A 24,232-nucleotide genomic window follows, 5' to 3' on the forward strand; every position below is an offset into this window, starting at 1 on the left:
TTCTGCTCGATGGTTGATGCTGCCTTGTTCCTCATTCGAACCTCCCGTTTCTGCATCTTCTTCCCAACTGGAAGGCTCCATTTCCTGTCCACGCTCCGCAGTTCCTTCTTGATCGTGTTCCTCAGTATCCCATCTCACTATCCTGTTGCACCTCGCCATCCTATCTTGAGACCACACGTTGCCATCACTTAATAAGGCTGCTCTGTCATATATCTCCTTGACTTGGAGTGGTTTGCTGTACTTGCTGTCCCCTTTCCTTTGTAACGTCGCCAGCTTGACCCTCACCCATTCACCTTGCTCCAGTTCAGTGTCTCTCACGTTCCTTCGTGCGTTGTAGTGCTTGGCATACACTGCTTGCGCTTTCTCCAGGTTGGCATGGACTACGGCGGGGGACCATTGGCTGGTCACTGTTTTTTCCTTCCAGGCTCTGTTGTCTCTCGTGAATGGGTCTCGACCTCTCAGTATCTGGAAAGGGCTATATCCTGTTGCCGTGGGTGTAACTCGGTAGGCCCATATCATTTTCCATATTTCCTTCTCCCAATCTTTCTCACTCATGATGGCGGCCTGCACCGACCCCATTACCACTCTATTGAAACGTTCTACTAAGCCATTCCCAGCCGGGTGGTAGATAGACGTGTGCTTGGATAGAATTCCATTTCTCTTCATGAAGTTGACCCACTTCTCTGACGTGAACTGCGGCCCATTATCACTTAATATGGTTTTAGGAATGCCTTCTCTCACAAAAGTGTCGCTCAGAAATTTTACCACTGTCTCCGTGTCCATCACTTCCGATACCTTCATTTCTGGCCACTTGGAGTACCTGTCTATAAGGACGCATACGTACTTCTGGGTTCCTTGCCCGTCCAGAATTGGGCCTAGGATATCAATGGACAGTTCTTCCCACGGGTTCCTTGGGGACTCGAACTTCCCTAGTGCTGGTCTCAAGGGTTTCAGTGTTTTGTCCGCTTCTTGACATTGTGCACACTCCCTGACGTGCCGTTCAGCTTGGGCATCCACGCCCGGCCACCAGTACCCTTGCTTGGTCCGTAATTTCATCTTTCCAATTCCTGGATGTCCCTCGTGGAGTATCTCTAGTAATCTTGGAACCATTACTGCCGGGGGGATGACCTTGTCCCCTCTGTATATAAACATTCCCTTGTCGCCAACTGATAGTTCTTCCCTGATTTCATAGAACTTCCTCAGGTTTTCGTCCATATGTCTTTTCTCCGGCCATCCCTTCATTATGCATTCCTTCACCTTCTGTAAGCCTTCGTCCTCCTTATACGCTTCATGCCATTCTTGGTTGCTGATGACCCTTTCTTGATCCTCCGTCAATGCCACCATTTCTCCTCCGATTTCTCCGTCTTCTGCTTCCGTCTCCATGGCTGCTGCTCTACTCAGATAGTCGGCTACTTTGTTCCTGCTGCCCGGGATATACTCCACATCATATCTGTACTCCAGCATCTTCAACGTCATTTTGGCTATCCTGGGCGTGGCACTGGCATGTCCACTCGAGGTTAATACCTTTACTAACGGTTTGTGGTCCGTTTTCAACTGGAACCGTGTGCCCCACAGGAATTGTCAGAATCTTCCCATTGCCCATGCTACCGCCAGCATCTCCTTTTCAATGACGCTGAATTTCTTTTCAGTGTCACTTAGTGTGCGTGATGCGAAACTCAACGTTTCCACCACTCCTTGGTCTCTATCCTGCATCAGCACTGCGCCCAGCCCCTTGTCGCTGGCGTCCGTCGTGAGTACCGTTTGGCTCTGAGGGTCATATCTTTGTAAGGGCACTGCATTCACCACATCTCTCTTTACACTCTCAAACTCTTGTTGTGTTTCTGACGTCCAGCTGAACGGCGTCTTCTCCCTTGTCAATTGCCGCATATGGTGGGTCTTTGTAGCGAAGTGTTGGACAAACTTACTATAATACTCCGCCATGCCCAAGAAGGATCTGACATCCTCTCTGTTGGTGGGGGGCGGTGCGTCACAAATCGCTCTCACATTTTCCGTTTTTGGTTTAATTCCTTGTACTCCTATCTCGTGCCCTAGATAGGTTACTGATTCCATGCTCAGGCGGCATTTTTTCCATTCCGCCGTCAGGCCCTTTTTCTCCAGAACGCTCAGCACCTTGGTCAGTTTGGCATCGTGGTCTAGTCTGTCTCGCCCCATCACCAGGATATCGTCCCGAAAATATTGGATGCTATCCATGTTCTTGAAGAGTTGATGCATCAGCTTTTGGAACACCGCCGCAGCCGATGCCAGTCCAAACGGCATGCGGCAGAACTGGTAGCACCCGAAGGGGGTGATGAAGGACGTCAGTCTCTTACTCTCAGGATGTAGTGCGATCTGATGGTATGCAGAAGTCAAGTCTATTGTGGAATACCACTTTATCCCCCGGGTCTTTGCTAGCATCTCCTCAATGCGGGGCAAGGGAAATTTTTCCACTACGATGCTCTTGTTGAGCTCGCGGAGGTCAACACACAGCCTGACCTTCCCACTGGGCTTCATTACCACCACCAGTGGTGCCAACCATTCTGCACACGTGATGGGTTCGATTATGCCCTTGTTCTCTAGGTCTTGTAGCTCTTCCTGGACTGCCTCTCTTACAGCCAGGGGTATGTTCCTCACTTTGTGCGATACCGGTACCGCTCCTTCCTTGAGTATTATCTTGTGCGTAAACTTTTCCAGTCTTCCCACCTTGCCTCCGAACATCTTGGGGTACTCCTTCTTCCACTGGTCCAAATCCGGCCAACTGTCAGGTTCGGTGAGCAGTATCTGGACCTTTCCACCCGGGTCCAGTTTGATACCCAGGTACCCTTGATCCAACCAGCCCAGGACCGAGGGTCCCTTCTCCGAGACGTACAGTTTGCAGATAGCTGTACGCCCTCTAAATTCAAACTTCAACGGCCTGAATCCTGCCATGGGTATGCGGTCTCCATTGTACGTGACTGGGCGAATATCTAGACGCTCCAGTTCCGGACCCAGCGACGGCTTGAATGTCTCGTTCCATACTGCCCTCTGGACTATGGTGTATGGGGATCCTGTGTCCGCTACTATGCTGATTGGTACTCCTCCTATTGTCATGTCCAGCACAGGCTTGGTTGACCTTTTGTTGCCGACGCAGAGTATCTGACCATAAATGCAGAGCACGGTGTCGTCTTCCTCATAGTTGTCTTCTCCTTGATCTTCCTGCTCTTGTTCTACAAACTTCACCATGGACATGGTCGCTTTCCTGCGGCACACCTTTTCATAGTGCCCTATGATCCCGCAGAACAGGCATTTGGCGCGAAATGCCGGGCACTTCCTGTCGTGAGCCTCATGCGCCATGCTCCCGCATCTGTAACAGCTCCGCTTGTTGGTTCCCGCCTGTTTTCCTGGGGGTCCTGGATTTCCTTGCCACCTGTTGGGATTCTTCTGCACCGTACTTCTGTACTTGCCTTCCCTTCGGGGTCCCTCGTCCTCAATCCTGTTCACCATTGGTCTAGCCACCGGCTCTTTCTTCGCCGCCTCAGCACACCGTTTTGCGAGTTACGCTTTCTTGACCGTCGCCATGACTTCCTTCAGCGTGGTGTCTCCGCTTGCCCATAGTTTTTCCTGCACAGCTTTGCTTGTAGTGTGCATCACAATCTGATCCTTGATGAACTCATCCTGGAACGCTGCGTAATTGCACGTGGAGGCCAATTCCCTCAATGCCGCCACGTATTCTTCAACTGATTCACCTGCCTCTTGTTTCCTTTGTTGGAAATTATATCTGTCGATTGAGACGCAAACCGCTGGTCGAAAGTGTTCATTTAATTCCTCGATGGCATGAGCGTAGACGTCGTCGTCCGTGCTTACCCGCTGTTTGGGTACTAAGCTCTTGAAAACCCCGAGTCCCTCCGGACCTAGGTTAAGTAGTAGAATGCGTCTCTTCCTCTGGCTTGTGAATTTCTCCTCATTTTCATCCTCCAGTACTTCTATGAACTTGTCTATATATTCTCTCCAATCTTCCCACCGCATGAGGGGTTCGCCTGGTTTGGGTAGGAAAGGCACTGGTGCCATGGCTGAAGACGTTTGGGCGCACATCCTCTCGCGCTTTACTGGGGGGCTAGTCCCACTGTGGTTCTTGGGGCTGCCTGGCGAGTCGTCCTCCTCCTGTTTCTTTGGGTGTCTCTGGGGGCTCTTGTTGTCTTCCCCTTCGCCTTTCCCTGGAGTCGCCAGCTCTCCCGCCCTTGGGGTGTGGGGTCAGTGGGGTCGTTCTCTGTCTTGTCCCCTTCTTTCGGGCCATCTCACCTTCTGTGGTGGCTATCTGGCTCCTTTGCTCGTAGGTGGGCTCTGCCACGCTCTCTGATGTGCTTGTCCTTTAAAAGTGGTGTTTGGGCGAGCACGTCATGTTGTTTGGGAAGTGCTCCTGTCCCTGGGGCTCAGTGGTCGATATGCCTGTGGTTCGTTTTTTTTTTTCCCTATATTTTCTTCATGATCACCTCCTCGTCGCCATTGTAGTGTGGTAGTTAACCCCCGAAATGATGACAGGAGCCGTGGTTGTATTCAAGCCTTTAATTACCTTAGGAAGCACCAGAGAGCGCCGAGCCGCAAGTCTTGCCGGCTCCGACACTCACGCTCTTTTCCTTAGGATGCGGGCGCATCCTGTCATGGCCGCGGGCGTGCCGCGTCATCACGCGGCTGACGCCAGCTAGAGCGCCGACTCTACAGATGCCACATTGTGTTAAGAAGATTTTTGTTTGGGTAAAAAGTTATTGCGGGAATACATGACCAATTCTGGTAGGCTTTACCGAATGCAAGCAGCGTTTTTTCTTAACGCAGAGCACCTATCATCAACTCAAAATGTATTTCAAGATGAATTTTTGCCCCAGTAGAATTCTCAGGAAACGTTTTTAGTGCATATTGCATTTTTTAAGTGTTTCATTTTCTTTTTGTTGAGTCAAGTAGGGCTGAGGCTAGTGAATTGACAGTACCAACTTCCGCTTCCTGTCTTGAAGACTCCACCCTGTATCTTCATTGAGCCCTGAGTCATTTTTGGATTTGGATTTCTAACTTTTAAAATGTTGTTTCTGTGTTGCCGTATGGTTCGGACTAGGGGATGCAGGCAGGCCCATGTCGTTCAAGGGATTACACTGTAAGGCCAATGAACAATTTGAGATGGTGGAGGCCTGGGGATATATTTCCTCCTCTTTCTTGTGGTTTGTCCAAATTGGTGGTGTTTTGCTTTTTAGGCGCTGGTCTACCGTAGACCATTGATGTTCTTTTTGAATGGATCTTTTACATTCTCATTCCTTCATATATATTTTAGGGCCAATCGATGTCCTTGAATTCATTCCAAATGTAGGTTATTTTTTGCCCTCATGTGCAAGTTGGTGGTTGGATGGGGTGGCTTCAGCTATGTAAGCTCAGGTAGCCAAACATCTTCCTATGTCCTGAGCCACCTTCCGTGTGTCTGAAAGTGGTGTTTCTTTAGCACAAATGTAGCCCAAAGGCAGTGGAGTATTGTACAGTGTCAAAGAAAAGCAAACAGTCAATGATTGTAAGGAGAGATATCTGGTTTTTTATTTGTCCTCCATGCTTTCTCCATGCTTGCCATGTGCTTTTCCTCCATTTCGCAAAACTTATGTGTGCTTCATACTCATAGGCGTCCATCTTGTCTTTGTACTCTATGCCTCCTGCTTTGCCAATCCATGTGTTCATCCACTATTTTGAGAAATAAGTGTATGTATCATAGGCAGCCATATTTTTTATTTGTTCTCCATGCATTCTGCTGTGCCGAGCCATTTACAGGGAAAACAATTTGTGCCTCATATGTAACTATTTTTTTTGTTCTAGATGCCTGCTGCCTTGCCAAGTCATGTGTTCATCCACCATTTTGTGAAATGAGTGTGTGTATCTGATCATTAATTATTAATCATTTTATGTCACATTCAAAAACTGCTGGAAGCATTCTATGTTATGAGCATTTAGAAGCCCACAGCTATTTTTGCTTATTTTTCATTTTCAATATATATTTATTGTTATATATTGTGCTTGCAGATTAGGTGTATTGGGCTGTAACCTATAATTATTATTTTTAAAGTTAACATATTCAATTATTGCCAGCCACTGTTTGACACTGTAGGACTGCCATGTGCCCTGGAGCAATGCTAGCTATTATTTCACCTTTTTAAGAATTTGTTTTCCAAATGTTCGGCCACTTGTCTTTAGTCCTGGGCCTATAGAGATTTTTTTTCTTAAGTTAATCGAATTTGACCAGTCTCCCTCTGGTTCCCAGAGCAGTCCTATGGGTCTCAGAGTGACACAATATTTCGAATTTTCTATATTATTCTGTAACATTGGTTGGGTGCTTTAAGCCATGGTTATTACTATTTTCAATTAATTTAACCAATCTTTGACTTCCTCTTCTGGCTTCCAGAGAGGTCCATGGAAATTGGAGGGGCTCCAAATATTTATTTCCTTTGTTGCTTTTCACAATTTTTTTGTCAAAATAGTTCCCAGTTTAACAAAACAGTTAGAATACACAATAGCACATTATTGTTTTATGGCTTGTATTGCATTGACTAGAATAATTAAATTTTACTATCTGCAGATGGACACGGATGAAGTGGCAGAGAGAAGTTTGAGGATTGTTGACATCAGAGTTCAGAGCTACTAATTGTGCTGACCAACAAGAAGATAATGACAGGGTATCAAGATGCATGCTCCTGCCCAGAAATCTGCCACGGTAGAGAAGAAGTCTATTGCCATCACAGGCTTCAAGCCCTCTTCCTTTTTTGCCAAAGTGCACAATGTGGCATCTCTGCTGAACTCTCTTTTGGGCAGGAAGACATTAAGAGGAACAGTCCTGGATCAACAATGGTACTACCACCACCAAAACCAAATGGATGTCTCTTAGTGCTGTAACAACTGAATTAATGGTTGAGACCAGGGAATCCAAAATGGCTTGAAATCCAGGAAATTCAGCAGAAACAAGAGTCTGCCACATATAATACTTCTGATGTAGGAGCATACCAGGAAGTTGACCTTACTGCACAACAGGATGTTATATTGGAACTATCATCTACACTACCTCCTCCAAGGAGAAGAAAGATAACTTATATATGTTCTCTGATCCCCCCTTCAGATGAAGGTGGCAACGAGTGAGCGTCTGAGTCCTGCCATAAGAAAAAAGCCAAAAAGGAGGTTCCAAAAAGCCTTATTGGCAGTGAGGAAGATGAATCGGTGATTGTTCATGTCGATAGTGGCACTGAAGAAATGTAGATCATGTTCATTCAGTCTGTTACTGTTCCATCACCACCTGCTTGCCTCTTCTCAAAAATACAAAAGCAGCCCCAACTCCTATCGCTGTTGCAGCCCACTCAAAGGAGTAGCAAACTCAGCCTCCACCACTCTATGAGATAACTCTCATTCCGGTTTGGGACTTCATTAATTATCGGCTGAATGAGAACCATATCGAAGACTGCAGTTTACTGCAGACCAGTGCACACTGGAAAACCAGATGGACATTATGGCACAGTGGACCAACTATCCCAGATCAAAAACCAACACCCAATCAGGTTGGAACAATATCTACAAAGAGGCCTGTTGCTGTGGCAGAGGAACCCGGGTCAATAGAATGAGGTGCTGATTAAGAAGATGATGTCAACATGAGAAGTAAGTGCTAATTACCAACATCAACCTCAGATTGGCAGAAGAAAGAAAGAAAGAGGGTGATTCTGTGATCACGCCAAAGCATCCAAGCAGCATACCTCAACAAAGGTCACTTGAGGTAGGATTGTCAAAGAAAGGAAAAAGAACACACAACCCACTATCATGGATATGTCCAGCAAGGGTGAATTGTATCACTGAAACCATCAGCGCGTTCATTTTTACAATGGGAAACTGGACAAAATATTAGTGTTTGATCTCCTTCTTTGTTTTGAAGGAAGGAGAGGGGTTTCTGGAATTAGTGGAAGCCCTTTGTCCAAAATGGAAGGTCGAAGCCGAGACTATTTTTCAACTCCTGCTGAGTCACAGCTGCACCATCAAGTGCTGGGATTGGTTGCTGGCACATCAAAAACACTTTTAATCCATCCATCTCTTTACAATCATATGGACCAACTCTCAAGCTGCAGACTACAGGTCTTTCACTGCAAACCGGATCTTCTTCACGGGGATTACGCAAAGGTTAGCCACTGCCACCACCAATGGTTTTCAAGGCATTCCTCGGCATGCAACACATGCAAAGTTCTCCCTAGACAAAGCACACAAAGCTGCCAGCATCCTGGAAGAGTTCAATACCAACCCTCACAATTTGCTTAAGCCCAAAGGTCTCAGCATTGGATTAGCTGTCACTGATATTGTCAAAGCAATTGCAGATGTAGGATATGTCTGGAGATATGTAAAGTTCATTGTAATAATATAAGTGTGCAGGAAGTCCTAAAACATTAGTAGTTGACAACATACTGGTCACCTGATGACAGTATTTGTAAACATTTCAGACATTCCTTCAAAGCCCAGAAGCCATTGAGGATCATTCAGCATGATAAAAATGTCCCCTTAACAGTCACCATACAACCAATTGTAACCTTATGCATGCTACATCTCTTTTGAGCAGTATCAGTTTAAAAATGATTATGTGCAACAGAGGGTAGGGGATGCAACTGCTAACGCCATGATTGGGTGGTGAAAATGAGTGGCTAAAAGACAGCCTGATCAAAATGAAAGGAGATGTTGAGATTTTGACTTGGGAGACAGCAAGGAGGATTGTACTATGAACTAAGCCATCACATTGTTACACTTTCTATAGGCCTCTTTGCGTAAGATCTGAGAAACATACACCAGTGTTGATGGAGAAGCAGCAGGTTTGGTCAACAGTGTAATCCTTCATCTGGATATAAATATAAGGCTGCAACAAGAGAATGTGTCCTCCGAAGAGTACATCTGTAACACTATAATGAATCCATGGTACAAAAATGGGGTTTCTACTTCACATTCCTTTTTCTTTACTAGAAGCCGGAATTTAAAACAAAGGGATCATCAAGAAAACGATTGAACTGGAAGTTGAAAGATTGAAACTTCAAGGGCGAAGAAGTATCGAAGTGCTTCTCCTTTAATCTCTGGAGAGCACACTAGTGGCTCCAGAAGCATGCCACCCACAACAGCAGCATCCACAGCTGGTAAATTAATCAACAGTCTAAGACAACACTTCTTGATACTAATCAACAGTCAATAAAATGACATGCACTGGCAAAGCCAGTAGGTCTCACCACGAGACCTATTGGCTTTGGCATTGATTTTTAACCATGCTGGTCAACAGAGCAGGTACTGTGTATCATGGCTTAACATTATCCGCAAAAAAATTATATGGTGTGGCTATTGCATCTTTTTGTAGGCACCCACCAAGACAGATGGACGCACCTGTAAAATAAGGTGAGGATTTATTTTCATTTTATTTAACAATCCAAGGTGTATTAGTAAATAAAAATATATACCTCTTAGGCACTTTTTGATATAATGCTAATGTCTTTTTAAAAAAAAATCAATCAAACAAGAGAGTGAGTTTGGAGTGATGAGCAAGCAGGGGAAGAGGCAACATGGATGGAAGTTGGTAAGAGAGAAGGAATGTGGGTGGAGTTAAGAGGACAAGCAAGAGGCAACAATGAGATAGCACATGGACAATGAAGGGCAGGGGATGAAGGAAGCACACAAACAATGGAGGGTGGGTGGTTGGGTATGGGGGAGTACACAGACAGCAGTGGGCTGGGGGATGTGGCAGCATTAGGACAATAGAGGTAGAATGGGAAAGCAAACATAAAAGGGGGAGTGGGTGAACGGGGATAGGGACCTCTGTAAGCAAGAATGGCAATGGACAGTGGGCAGGCAGAGAGGAAGTAAGAACAGCAACTGAGGGAGGGAGACCGAGGGATAAACACACATGAGTGAGGAAGGGGAGCATGAAGTACCAGAAGGGAGACAGTTGGAAAGCACACACACTATCATAGGTTACTTAAAGTAAAGAAAAAAAGTAGCACCAGAGAAGACAGCAATGGACGGACACACGTCATAGGTCCATGCTTCAGGGGACCGACTAATAGAAAATTTAAGCCTATGGAAGCTGAAGAACAAGAAGCAGGCAATTGTGAGAGACAATAAAGACAACCAATGGAACGAAATACGAGGGCTGTAAACCCATTGTAAGCTAACAATATGCGTAGTAACACACAGCTGTCTTGGGCGAGATCTTAAAAATGGAGCAGTGTGCAAGGCACAGGCAGGGTATTAAAAAGGATGCAACCAATGTGGTGGGTTGACTGAGTGGTGATAACTAAAAACAACTAATTCAACGTTAGAGTCAACCATAGACTTTGCATAAGCAACAGCCGCTAAGTCTGTGATGGACACTTCCTTTTGCTGAAAGCACAAGATATGTGCGATACATAACCTTATCCTTCCCATGCTCAGTTCTCAGTGAACACTGAAATGACTGCGGTGGAGCGGGTGCTCTCTTCAGGATATTGGGACTTACCCTACTTCTTTTTGCCATCGCCACAGGACTCCCGCTCTTGCTCCCGGTCTCCCCCGCTGCCACAGCCTCCTGGCATCTTGGCGCGGCCGCAGTGAGGGGGGGCTACGTTGCCCACGAGCCTTCGCGGCAGGAAGCCGCCCATGCCATTACGCGCCCGGAGGCGCTCAAAAGACGAGGAGAGCCCCTGCGTCGCGGGACGCGCGCGGGACTCGCCGGGCTAAGCCCGGGCAAAGGGCGGGCCGTCTGTGGTATCTGTGGCTGTCCGGGGCAGACCGTGGCAGGGCAGGGCCACCAATGTAACATCTTGGTATTGGGAATATTTGGTCCTTGGCAAGACTTTGTTAATGGTCAGTGACTTTTGTTTTCCTTAACTCCCCAATTTTGCGTGTGTAAAACATTATTGTCCAACACTGGTTGCCTCTATATTAGGGCATGGGCACTCGCAAAGGTATAGGGGGTCAAGGGGTAGTGGGCACTGTTGATGCCTTTCTCATCAGAGCAGAGTCGGTTCTAATAAAGGAAATCGAACTCACACAGTGAAGACTCTCCCTAGAAACACGCAGAACTTCTATGGAACCCAACATAGTGGCGGCTCCCCTTGTGAATGTTAATGAAATTACGTCTGATAAGCCTGATAGTCTTAATCTGACCACCGTACCACAAGTACCATTAGAACCTTTGGTAGTCATTTTGGAAGCTTCACCCACGCCCCATGTTACTGCTATAACATCATCACCAGCATCACCACCTCCCTTACCTATAGCTAGATTTACACGACAACCACAGTGCAAAGCTAAGGGATGTATGGCCCAGGTTTTAACAACTGGTAGGAAATGCCAGGAAGTAGAAGTAGTTCTTGGCAGCTCCACCCATTCCAATACATTAAAAAATCCTACTGAGTACTGCCAGGCAGAGTTGGAAGACACTATTATAGCAAAAATAGAGGGGAAGCTAACAGCTGGTAGGAAATGCCAGGAAGTAGAAGTAGTTCCTGGCAGCTCCACCCATTCCAATACATTAAAAAATCCTACTGAGTACTGCCAGGCAGAGTTGGAAGATACTATTATAGCAAAAATAGAGGGTAAGCTAACAGCGCTGTTACAACCACTACTAGACAAACTTGTGGCCATTGACACCCGTTTGAATGCCATAGAACAAAAACATTCTCTGCCCACTAGCCACACATCAAACAAGGGGACTGTAAATGCGAATAGCCAAACAACACACCCTGCCACTGAGGCAAATATTGCCTTAGTGCCTAGGTCATTGCAACTATAGAGGGCACGCAGGCCTTGCCATCTAATAAGGGCAACATTCAGCTAGTAGATGATAGCCGCTCCCGGGTAGGGACGATATGGGAGGAAGTAAGTGTTTGGAGGGCCAAAGCAGGGGAAATCTTGATTTCATCGACAGTAATAGAAAGGGACATCTCAGTCTTCCACCTGAGTCCACGCCTTACACAGTTGTGCTCTCGAATGTTCCACTGATCCAATCCAACTCGGAAGAACATTGGTCCACTTTAAAAAATAGGGCACTACACTCACTAAACATCAGGACTGGGCTGGGCAATCACTTGTTCCAAGAATTTAAAATGGTGCGCAGGGTACCCTGGAAAGGGAGTTCAAATAAAAGTGTTATGGGTGACTGTATAGTTTTGAATTTTGCCTCCCCTGAGTTAGTTAGAACAATTTTAGAGAGAGCAGGGACAACACATATAAGCAGGGATGGTAGCCATATTTTACCTCTGGGCTTCTTTTATCGTAACCCTCAGATACTACCCGCATATAGGCGTAATAATCAGACTATCATTCCAAATCAGGGAAGATATGATTATAACGTCCCAACCTATAACCGTTTTGAACAGGCATTTTCCAACTTCGATGACCAAGACTGACATCCGACTAAGCTGGTTAGTGCAAGTAGTCAAGAGGGTAGCTCAATAGGGGAAACCTCAGCCCACCATCGAATCAACTCAGTGAAGGGAAAAGCAGCGCAGGAACCCACGCTTACACGTACAGCAACACAACCTACTGATTGCCCTGACTTATACTTAGCGGCAGACACTAATAATAGCAAACAGATGAATCCCTGTAATCTAAAGAAACCAACTAATAACCTTGACCTTAATATCCTAAATTGGAATGTTGCTGGCCTGGAATCAAGATTGACGGACCCAGACCGGATGCATATACTGTCTGGTTAAGATAATATAATGCTCCAGGAAACTTGGGCCACAGATGACCAATATATCGAGGGATATCATTGCTTTAGTGTGACAGCACGCAAGCCCGATTTTGGCCGCGCATCTGGCGGCTTATTAACTGGGATCAGGATAGCCGCCGGAGGAAGTATTAAGCCAATACCAACTACTAGCCTAAATATACAGATAATAGAATATAGAAGACGGGTCCCGTTTTATTTGATTCATTTTTATAATAATGACTTTTATTCAGTCCCAAATAAAAATTTTATTGAGCTTTTTAAAGTTATATCAGATTTAGCTCAATGACAAGACAAAGATGAAGGCAGAGGAATCCTCCTAGGGGGGGACTTTAATGCCAAAATCTTAAAGGCACACCGGGTTATGGACTAATCTCAAGCTGATCCAGCAGTACGAAGGGGTTTAGAGCTAGATAGCTTTATTAGCGAACACATCCTTAGCAACGTAATGGACAGGGGTCATACCCCTAGAAATCAACAGGCACCAACCTTTAGAGGTAGAGATTGCTCCTTGACTATTGACTATATTTTTATGTCCCCATGTTTAGTAGATCGCCTTATAATGGCCAAAGTCCTCAAAACAACTTTTGGAGATCACAACCCGCTGATAGCGGCTCTACGATTAGGACCCAGCCCTGTGTATGTTACTTCCCACGGGGCAAGAGATATTACCCCCTCAACAGACAATTTAAGGTTGAAATGGAGGGGAGTAGATAGTGGTAGTATAGTAGAGACCGTGATAGAGGAACATCAGCATTTAATTAATTCCTGCACATCGACAGATGGGAACTGTTTTAGGAAAATTGAAGATTTTATCAAATTGTGTTCTGTAATAAAATCTCTCCTGTCAGTACCAATACATAAGATAGACAAAGAACCTAGATGGTTTGATCACAACTGTTCAGAAGCGAACAGGGCTTTACGTAAGGCTCTGACTTCCAAACCTAGGTGTCCAATGGAGGTAAGGGCTTCAAGGAGGATGTATAAAACTAAAATTGGAAAACGAAAGGCTGTTTTATTGACGGAGCACTGGGAGGCATTAGTTGATTCCGCACTTGGGAAGAATGGAAACTCCTTTTGTTCCGCAGTTCGAAATATGCGTAATATGGTTAGTTGCACTATTTCGAGTGACTTATGGGAGAACCATTTCTCTAAAATATATGCCGCCCCAATAGAGGGTAAAGTTTGCTATGTGCCAGGACAACTATGTTGCTTACAGATCGCGCTGCAGGAGGTGGAAGTGGCCATCAGACAGAGCCTCGGTAACAAGGCCCCTGGTCCTGATGGCCTTCCAATAGACATTATTAAGTGGAAACCGGAACTCTGGGCCCCAATCTTATTAAATGTTTTTAACAGCGTGCCCCTAGCACCCATGCCAGACACCTGGACAACGAGCATTATTGTGCCAATATATAAAAAGGGTGACAGATCTGATCCAATTAATTATAGACCAATCTCGCTCCTAGATAATACATTAAAGATTCTGGGGCGAGTACTTTATAGTAGGGTCTTGGAATGGACGGAGGAAAGTGAAATGCTGCATCCTTGCCAGATGGGTTTTAGAAGCAAGGTCGGCACGGTCGAGCAATGTCTGAATTTGAATTTAGTAATTGGTAAATATAATATTGCTCGATCATCACCAATTTATCTAGCATTCATGGACTTATCGTCCGCGTTTGATCTAGTTAATAGGTCCAAACTCTGGTCCATTCTTTTGGATTATGGACTTTGCTGCGAACGGCTTGTGGACTGGACATTTGGCCCACTCCACAAGCAAGTTCTCAAAGGCCATCGACTCAATCCTTAGCCTACCCCGCCCAAGGAAAATAGGCGTAACTAAAGCTATTTTAAAAAAATTCAAATTGCAGTGTGCCCCAGTAGTCACATATGGGGCGGAGATATGGGGCCTGGCAAAAAATCATTGTATCCAACTAGAAGAAAACCGCTTCTGTAGGAAAATTCTGGGTGTCCCAATTTCTACTTCTGAGTATATTTGCTACAGGGAACTAAATCTGCATTTCATTTGTGATTTTATTGAGACAAGACCAGCGTTATTCTGGCTCTCGATTTGGAGGAATAAATTAGCCACCTTAAGGCAAGAAATTAGAAGCGACTGTCTTAATTGTGAAAAGGGAATGGACATTCCCTGGTTCTCAGGAGTTTACAAATGTTTATGTAGCGTGGATAAAGGCCACCTCTTTTTGGATCCCACCAGAATTGAGCCCAAAGATAAGAATGAGTTAAAACATGCACTATATGCACTTTAAAACTTAGATAGGACAAAAAAGGAACTCAATAAATTGTCAGTCGCGGTATACATAAACAATGAGTTGTATAGGCACCCACTACCACTTTATCTCACTCTTCCAATGTCCAATTGGGAAAGATCACTCCTGTTCCGCCTAAGGGCAGGAACTGTAAGATTTTTATTATGCTTCCCCCTGGGCTATTGCTCAAAATCACATTATAAACCTTGCCCTTGTGATGGAGTGAGCACACAAAATGATTTGCACTTTTTCTTCTCTTGTAAAATTTACTTAAAATATATTAAATGGTTCTTAGCGTCGTATTTTAGGAAACGTAGACCCCTTTCTCTGGGGCAGTCCTACTTGATGTTGCTTTCCCTGGATACTGAAGAACTGGTCTTTCGCACTAGCACTTTTTTTAGACTTATTACCCGTGTTCGCAAAATGATGGAAAATCCTTGAATATCTGTTTAATTTCAGCTGTTATAATAATTTGCTGCCTAAACTCGGAAATTTGTAAATGTAACTCATAAAGTTTTAAATGGGATTTTATGATATTTTGAATATGAGATTGCTTTTATGAATTTTTGAAATTCGAATAAAGGTTTTTGAATTGAATTGAATTGACTGCATTGCTTACATGAGTGGCATCTATGGAAAAAGAGGCACATGGATAGTTACCACTTGACTTGAATTAATTAATGTAAGCCAAATGGTTGGTATGATGGATGTAGGGGCTTATGTAAACCAGGTAATTTTAATGCTTACATGATCATTCTTGGGTGTAAGCTTCTTTGTTACTAGATTGGCCTTTTGGTAATGGCACACTGGTATTTCTTGGTTCTTATTAGACTTCTCAGATTACCTTGACTATAAGACTCAATTTCTTCTCCTTTCCTTATTGAAGAGGTCTGTCTTTCTTGAAAGAAAATAAAATCTGCATGTTCAGTCAACAACATCAAGGAGAAAGGTCTATCTCTATCTAATTCAATGGGAAAACGCTTAAAGAGGAATACCTCTCTGGAGGTTGTTTATGTAGAATAATGCTGACTAGTATCTTTAGAGACAAATCCTAAGTGATCAATGTGTTGGACATGACGGACAAAGCAAGAGTTCATTTTTTATTTACTTTTGGGTAATCATCCAACTGGCTATCAGGAAGTTTTTTTAGATTGATCTTTAGTTAATAGTAACTATGCCAAATGAACGTCCCTCACTCTGAGCTCTCATGCACCCTGTTAATGTCAACCCCCAAATATTGTCCTTCCTGTTTTTTTTCGCTCAATAGGTCTCTTCTGCAAGGAACCTCCATACTTTTTTTTGTCCTATGGTTCACCCCTGCTCCTAAGACAGACAATTCTAGAATGTAATTGCAACATATATATTCAGTATATTGCTAATTGTTATACATATTTTGAACCGTGGGAGAACCTCTATTTTGCACTGTTGCCTGGGTAACTACGTTGGTATGAGTCAGCAGATTGTTAAAGACTGAAATAGACTAACTTAAGTGTCATACTCCTTCCATGACAAATGTGCCACCTTTACAGGAATGGCTGAGTGCCAATGTGTGTCTCTCAACGTTTCCCTAATTGATCCTTCATGCACAGTGCAAGCGGTCGTTTTCTGCCGCTCGAGTAGATTTGTACTCGAGCGGCAGCTTTCTCAATGCGGACTGGTAGTTTCTCACCGTGAGCATATGCGACCACTCACAATGAGAAACCTGACCTCCCCACGTTGAGAATCTCGCCGGGAGTTTTATTTTTCACGCTCGTGATCAGCAAATGTAAATGTTTGTATTTTATATAGCGCACTTCTACCCGGAGGCCTCGTAGCGCTATATTCATACCGCTGCGGAACCCATCCTGGCTTTCCTGTGAAATGTCCACTCCTGGGCACCCCCAAGGTGAAGCCAGGCATCCACAGCGCTGCTGGGGCCGTTGTGGAGATTAAGCAAGCTATTGCCCAGAGTCACAGAGTGGGACCCATGATTAGACTAGGCACCGAGGCGAGAATTATCAGGTCCGGGGAAATTGAGCCCAAGACCCGCCGAGGCGGGAATCGAACCCTGGTCCCGGTCCCGGGCCAGACCTCTGCATCAGGGTCTGCCGCTCTAACCATTGAGCCACACTTCTCCACTTCTCAACTTGATGTTGCCGATCGCAAACGAGGAACAAGTCTCGCCGGGAAGTTGATTTTGCTCGCTCGCAGTCGCCAACTTGACATTAAGGACCAGGAGCGAGCAAAAAATACCCACTACGCTATGCGTTTTTGCACTGTGCTACGTGCAATTCGTGTAGCGCGCAGTTGTGCTCGCTACGCACTCCGCAAGCATAGCATCGTTTTCTGCCCAGGCCTAACCAGGATGGAGTCAACCCTTTACAGGAGCTCTTAAATATTAGCTTTTCTGGACAGTTCCAGGTGTTCCAGTTAACATTACAACTGGTGGTTATACGTATACCCTAAATATTTGTATTTATTGGATACCCATACAATGATTAAAACCTAAAACATGGATACAAAATGGGAGTCCAATGTCTCCTGCATCCTCATTTTACCATCATGTTTTGGCTGACTGTAGAACTTGCCTACTAGGTCACTTGGCCTTCTTCAGGAGACCTAGACCTCGACCTATTTGCCTTTATTCATCCAGTTCTAAGGGAATAGTGTCTAAAAGGAGGCATAAGGCTCTCCTATCGGCATATGCTTACAAAACCTGTAGGATACCAAACAAGAATAGCTTGTTACTTGAATAATAGTGTTATTCAGCAACTCTTGCAAAACAAAATCAGATTATCTCGGGGAACCCTGAGGAGAGGATGACATCACACATTTATTCTGTGCTCATAATGAAGCATGCAGACATTGTGTGAAAGTGAAATCCCATTCCATGGATGCAGCACACTGCGCGCCATGAAGGTCAATCTTAACCCATATATACAGCAACACGGAAATTTCTTATGCTGCTGTAATATATGGCTACAGATTTGTGTGGGTTTTTAATCCAACTCACCTCATTGAGGTTTTTCTCAAGCCCAATCGGCTCAAAGGACTAGACGCTTCCCTGCAAATCGCACTCTTTAGATACACCCTTGTTGATTTTATCTCAAATATTATTACTCTTATCTCATGTTTATGACCCTCTGTTAATCAAACCAGTCTATTGTAAATATGTATATAGCCTTCTCTGTTGTTTTTGCCAATTTGTAATGAAAATTTGACTGTATACATAGAGGGAATGAAACTGTGTGCTCTAGTCCAACTTCTCTCTATCACCCTACTATGTTTACATATAGAGTTTATTTAACTGCAGTGCAGGAACAATGATGTGTATTATCGAGCAGGTCAATAAAATTGACTTAATTTCAAATCTCGGGATCATACACAGAAAGGCCGGCAGGATAGAACACATCTAACCCTTGGCTCCTCATAATACACTGGCCTCTCCTGATAGGTATGAGAAGTCCTTGTTACTATTGTACAGAATATAATGGCACTTGTCATCAGACTCAAGACCTCTAATACTCAATATTTTTCTAGAGAGGTGGAGAGAAACTCCCCTTTATTTACTACACCAAGGGTTCAGCATTGCTTCTCAAACCTACATAACTCGCCTCAGCTGTGTCGGGCAAACACCTGGCCGAGAGCGAGTGCTTTATAGTTGTATGCCCCCATGCTATTTTTCTGGAATACATAGCACAGCGTCTCACCAGGTGACAGAACAGGACCTGTGTGAAGCATCGCTACGGGATCATGGGAAATGTAGTTCCACACCATACCAGAATCCTACGCTCCATCTGTAGCACAGCGTCTCATCACGTAGCCCAACAGTACCTATGTGACGTGTTGCTACGAAATCATGGAAAATGTTGTCATGCGCCATACTGGCATACATCCCTCCATTTCTGCAGATGTTACTTATACAAATCATAGCCAGTGGGAAATACAATTCCTGATTATGTATGATGCACTAGTCCCATTCACACAAACCTCATGATTCAGGAGTCCAATGCACTAATGCTGTCAATAACCCTCTGTAGACTACCAGAAGATTTCCTCAATTTCCATGAAAAAAGGGGGGCTACCCCATTTAGTCTTTATATATAAGTCATAGCTGGTTCCAGACTATATCTTCATTGAGCACAGACTTCTCTGTCCAAACGGTATATCCATCACTGTTTGTGATACTAACACTTCTGCGGCAGCTGCTGTTTGCTCCCTATCACTATTTCCAAGACTACCCATCTGAGATCATTTTCATTGTGACCCATCTCTAGGAAATGCAGAGGGGGTTGCAATCAAAGGGGAAAGCTTAAGAGAAACGATTAAATGGGCCATGTGCGTATCTCTGCTTAACCCACTCCCATGTGGGTCTACTCAAAAACTGAGGTCAGAATTTCCCAGTGTCAATCTGGGGAGAAGGACCACACCACAGAGTACCCCACACGTGACTTCAGCCTTAATGCAATAGTTGTGGCACTAGGGTTACAAACATCCATGTATGCATTGAAAAACAAAATGTTGATGGTGTGCAGTGTCACTACTGATGCCCAGCAGATGCACTGGGGTGCACAATTGTGACCCCGGTGCCATTGTTCGAAACTCCAGAAAATGGAACTATTTAACCCAGCATGTTAATGGAACTCCTGCAGTGCCAGCAGTCATGATCACAGAATATGAGCTATGAGTATCTAGCCTACTGTTGGGATGTTTTCTTTTTGGTCCTCCATTGTTTCTTTCTTTTGATCGAGCATCATTTTATTACTTAATATGCACTCACACACAGCGTGCACTAAGGGCTGAACATCCTCATATAAGTATTGTAAAACAGCACAGATTTCACATACCACTTGAAAACAGACTTCAAATTCTATAACATTTAGTGAGAGGTTTAGTAAATCTTTTCATCTTATTTATGTTACATCACAGAGACCTGTAAACCATGTGTCCCGAGAAGATTAATGCTTACACTTTTTTCTTCTGTATATAGATTTCCATGATTATGAACACAATATGTAGGTAGCAAATCTTATTTTAATAGTGTCACTGTTTACACACTCATTTGTCCTACATTGTTTTATATTGAATCTAATGTGAACAAATAATACCTGGTGAACAAGCTCATGAGCAATTACAGCCGCCACTCGCTGTTTGTTTATGGATGCAGATTCTTCTTTGTCATACAGTAAATTGGTTTCTCTGTATGTGATCAGACCCCAGTTTTCCATAGCACCCGTACCAAAGTCTGGAATAGCAATTTTATCTGCAATATAAAAGGTTTGTCACTTTAATGAATGTTCCTTTTTTTATAATTTTCGCAAATGTTATTACATCACATAATAGGCAAATGTTCTGTACATTTATTGAAATTATTAATTTTCTATGTTCGTGAAATGTTACAGGGTGGAGATCAATGTTCTTTTGTTGAATTTATCAATTTGATTAGACCCTAAAATGGTTCAACTGGCATGTACCAGAAAATTCAGCCTCCTATCACCTACCAATAGAATTGTTTACTTCTAATTTAGATGGATTGATGTACATTTTGAAGCATGCTTAGTTGAAGAAATGAGGACAATGAATGAAAGAAGATTAAATTAAAAATATGTGACAAGAAGGTAAGACAAATAATGAATGAAACGAAATAGGAACAGGTAGAGCTAAAAAAGAAGAATCTAGAGGAAAAGAGTGAGAAGATGGAAAGGAGCAAAATAATGAAGAAAAAATAAAGACAGCAAGAAGAAATAAACAAATGGGACTAAAAAAGAGGATGAAACGGGTCAGGAGAAAGACAAAGAACAAACGTGAGTGAGAAGAAAGTTGAACAAGTGAGACAAAAGAAAAAAGGCAAAGGTGAAAGGAAAGAATGAAGAGTGAAGGAAAGAGGGTAGAATATGTCAGAAAAAAGAAATGACAATGATGGCGCCACTTTCCTAATTCTGTATAGTGTTCTGATGTTCCAAGATGTATTCCTCCTGTGCACTAAACCATTCTGACCTGGAAGGATCAGTTTAGAAAGTTTTTCTTGTATACTACCTGCTAAAATCTTACTGAGGATTTTATAGTCAGAGTTCCGACTGACTACTGGTCTATATGAAGAGAGGTCAGAACCGGGGGAACCGGATTTGGGTATCGATACAATCAGGTCCGCCATCATCTCCTACAGGAGAGCAAGTCTTGGTGCTTCAGCAGCAATGTATGTTTGATATAGAATTGCAATGGAAGCACATCAATCACTGGCATCTTACCAGCACCTAAGTCACTCATGGAATTCCTGATGTTCTACACAGTAATGGTAGCATTTATTTTCCCTTCTGCTCAGGTAAACCCCAAGCAGCAGTACTCTGTGGGACTCTATGGCCGCTGTATCGGTGCCCTCAGCCCTGCCCTCATTGAGCACTCGATAATGCTCATATAAATCTGTGTGGATGTCATGCTGGGTGTCTAAGGTGGGGCGCTGTGAAGTTTGGAGTGATGAGACAGGCAGGGAGGTGATTCCACAGGTGATGAAACATGCCATTGCACTTCCTGTCCTGTCCTTTTCAGTGTGAGCATGAACTGTGCATGTGATGTAGTCAAAGAAGTGCAGTTGCTCCATAATTATGGTCTGTTCTTCATGCGCGGCCATAAGTGAGTGCCACAACGTGGGGTTACCAACAGGGTTCTTCTTAATTGGGGCAAGTGAATCCTCAGCTCTATGCAAATTACTCTCTATGGCCTAGCACACTTGCGATATGGCATGAATGCAGTAAACTCTTGCTAAAACTTTGAAGGCTTCTCACTTGGCCACCAGGGAGTCGGCAGTTCCATCATTCTCTTCGAAGTAGTCGTGTAGCCTCTCTACTAAGATACCACAAAATACTTCACCCACAAACATGGAGCATTGGAGGCACCAAGCGTGGATAACAGGATGAACGGTGTCCCATGCCAGGCCTATCGATCGGTAGAAGATTATGATGAGACACAGTCCTACCCAAATAGTCGAAGAAGGAAATGAACCAGAGTAGACCAGTGAGTTCAGTAAGACATAAAGGTCATGTAAAGGGAATAGAAAGAGTAAAGTCTAACTCCAGAGTTGCATAGACTTCACACATCTAACATGGATCATTAAGAAAACAATCGCACTATGGCTTTTGCCCTAAGGACCGTCTGAGCCTGAGGTAAGGGTGGAACCTGACAAATAGGACATCTAACATGCAATTGAATTCCCTCCTAGAATCTATGGACTATGCACCTACCCAGTGAGCTGCTTTGTCAACCGATTCAAGAGCATATGGTGTTCCATATTGGGTGCATAAATGTTACCCAGTAAGACTGTAGTTCCATCCAGCCTACCTTCCACCGGACAAACTTACCCTCCATATCAGCACTACCATGTTGGACTCAGAAGATTAAAAAAGTGACTCCTTCCCTTACCCAGATCAGGGCCCTACTGGCATTGGTTGAAAATTATTGAAAAAAACTTGACTATATCAATGCTTCTGGAATCTGGTACTTTCTGCTAATATTATGTAGGATTCTTGGAGCAGGGCCATGTGGACCCCATATGCTTTATGAAGGAATATTACAATATCTCTTGATCATGGAGAGGTACCTGGTTGAGACATAATGGTGCGTGTTGAATGTGAGAGTGTACCAGGTGTAGAGCAGCCTGCCCTACACCATTGCTAAAGATTGGTTATTGCCATTATCGCGATAATCATACCTGAAGGATATAACCCTGTTCAGATCTCTGGTCCAAAAACTAACAGTATGAAACACAGACATCTTAATGGTTGACCATTCAGAAAAACTAAAGAAACCATCCAATATCATGGATGGTGTGTCGCGCAGCTGATGTCAAGATGAAGCCATGTCCATAGGCTCTATCAGTAGTGAGAACTATGCAGATGAAAGCTCACATGTGTTACCCAGGGGTCAAGGAAAGAGGCAAAGAAGGAAAACTGAAATCATTTACATAGATAAATAGAGCCCTGAAATGATTGAAATGTGACATGGTGCCCATCAGGGTGACCCGTGGTAGACTCCCCTCATTCCATTACATAATAATAATAATTTTATTATTATAATTTATTGTCCCAGGCATGTTCCTGCAATGGAGCTACTACTAAGCCATAACATGAACTTGACTTTGGCCTGGATCATCTGTGATTACGTTTGGTAACCCAATGTTCCCACTTGTGGGGAATGTCTGCCTGTGCAGAGGATCCCTTTCTCTCAGCCCATTCCCAAACCACCTCTGTTTCAATAAAAATGAGTAATGCAAAAACAACAATTGATGGTCAGAATGCAGAACAATGTCATACATTCACCCCAGTACAGAGATCTGGGCCTAAATCCATCGTTTGTTTGCACTCCACACCACCCCAGGTCAGAATTTCATGTCTTTCCTGGACCGGAATCAAGCATCCAAGGACCGGTTTCTGGCTATCAGCCGTCATCAGCCTGGATAGCTTGACTCCAGTGGCGTGGAGAGCATGGGACTCACGTCTGAGCATACCCATCCCACTCGGGGTGACAAATGCAAAAACAACAATTGATGGACAGAATGCAGAACAATGTCATACATTCACCCCAGTACAGAGATCCTGGGCCTAAATCCATCGTTTTTTTACACTCCACACCACCCCAGGTCAATAAAAAGGAGGGCACTCTTGCTTCTGAAAATTTTAAGCGTGGCTGGAAACAGCAGTGAATACTTCAGACACATCTCTTAGTGCTTTCTCTGTACATCTAGGATATCCATTACAAGCTGCTTGAACTGCCTTGCCACCCACAATATCTCAACTCTAGCCTTAAAATACAACAATTTGGAGACAACTGGTCCTGGCTGGGTAGCATTATAAAGTCAATGTGCTGAGAGTGCACTGGTCCTGTGTAGGAGGTCCAATTATTGAGAATTATGTGATAATCAGTTATGCCATGATTAAGTGTACCATGGACATCACTTTTTGTTACAGAGCGGGGCCCCCTTCCCAGAGTAGTTACCCGGTAGAGGTGAGGGTGACACCCAACTGATATGGGTAAGTGGATGTACTGTATGCATTATATGGACTACTTTGAAACCTTGTTTGGTTTCATTTCAGACCTTTCATTTGATGGAGGCTGTTCTTGTGGTGAATTTTGTTAAGGGGGGCAAGCATAACTTTAATATATGTATATTGTCTTTTCAGGTAACCGGTAATCTGTTCCACTACTGCCTAGTTGGATCTTATCGGTGGAGTATATGAAATGTTTCATTTGACATTCATCACTTTTTTGTTTTTCACTT

General features: G+C 44.0%; 1 protein-coding gene across 2 annotated transcripts in view; it reads right to left on the minus strand.

Moving 5' to 3' along the window:
* Nucleotides 1-24,232, minus strand: part of ENPEP (glutamyl aminopeptidase) — a 297,126-nt gene that overhangs the window by 183,717 nt on the left and 89,177 nt on the right. For both annotated transcript variants that reach the window (XM_078676092.1, XM_078676093.1), the window contains exon 5: nucleotides 20,070-20,224. In XM_078676092.1, coding sequence (XP_078532218.1) covers nucleotides 20,070-20,224 — 155 coding nt within the window. The remainder of the gene's footprint in view (nucleotides 1-20,069; nucleotides 20,225-24,232) is intronic.

This window comes from Lissotriton helveticus, chromosome 2_1, assembly GCF_964261635.1.
Source record: "Lissotriton helveticus chromosome 2_1, aLisHel1.1, whole genome shotgun sequence".
Classification (NCBI taxonomy): Eukaryota; Metazoa; Chordata; class Amphibia; order Caudata; family Salamandridae; genus Lissotriton; species Lissotriton helveticus.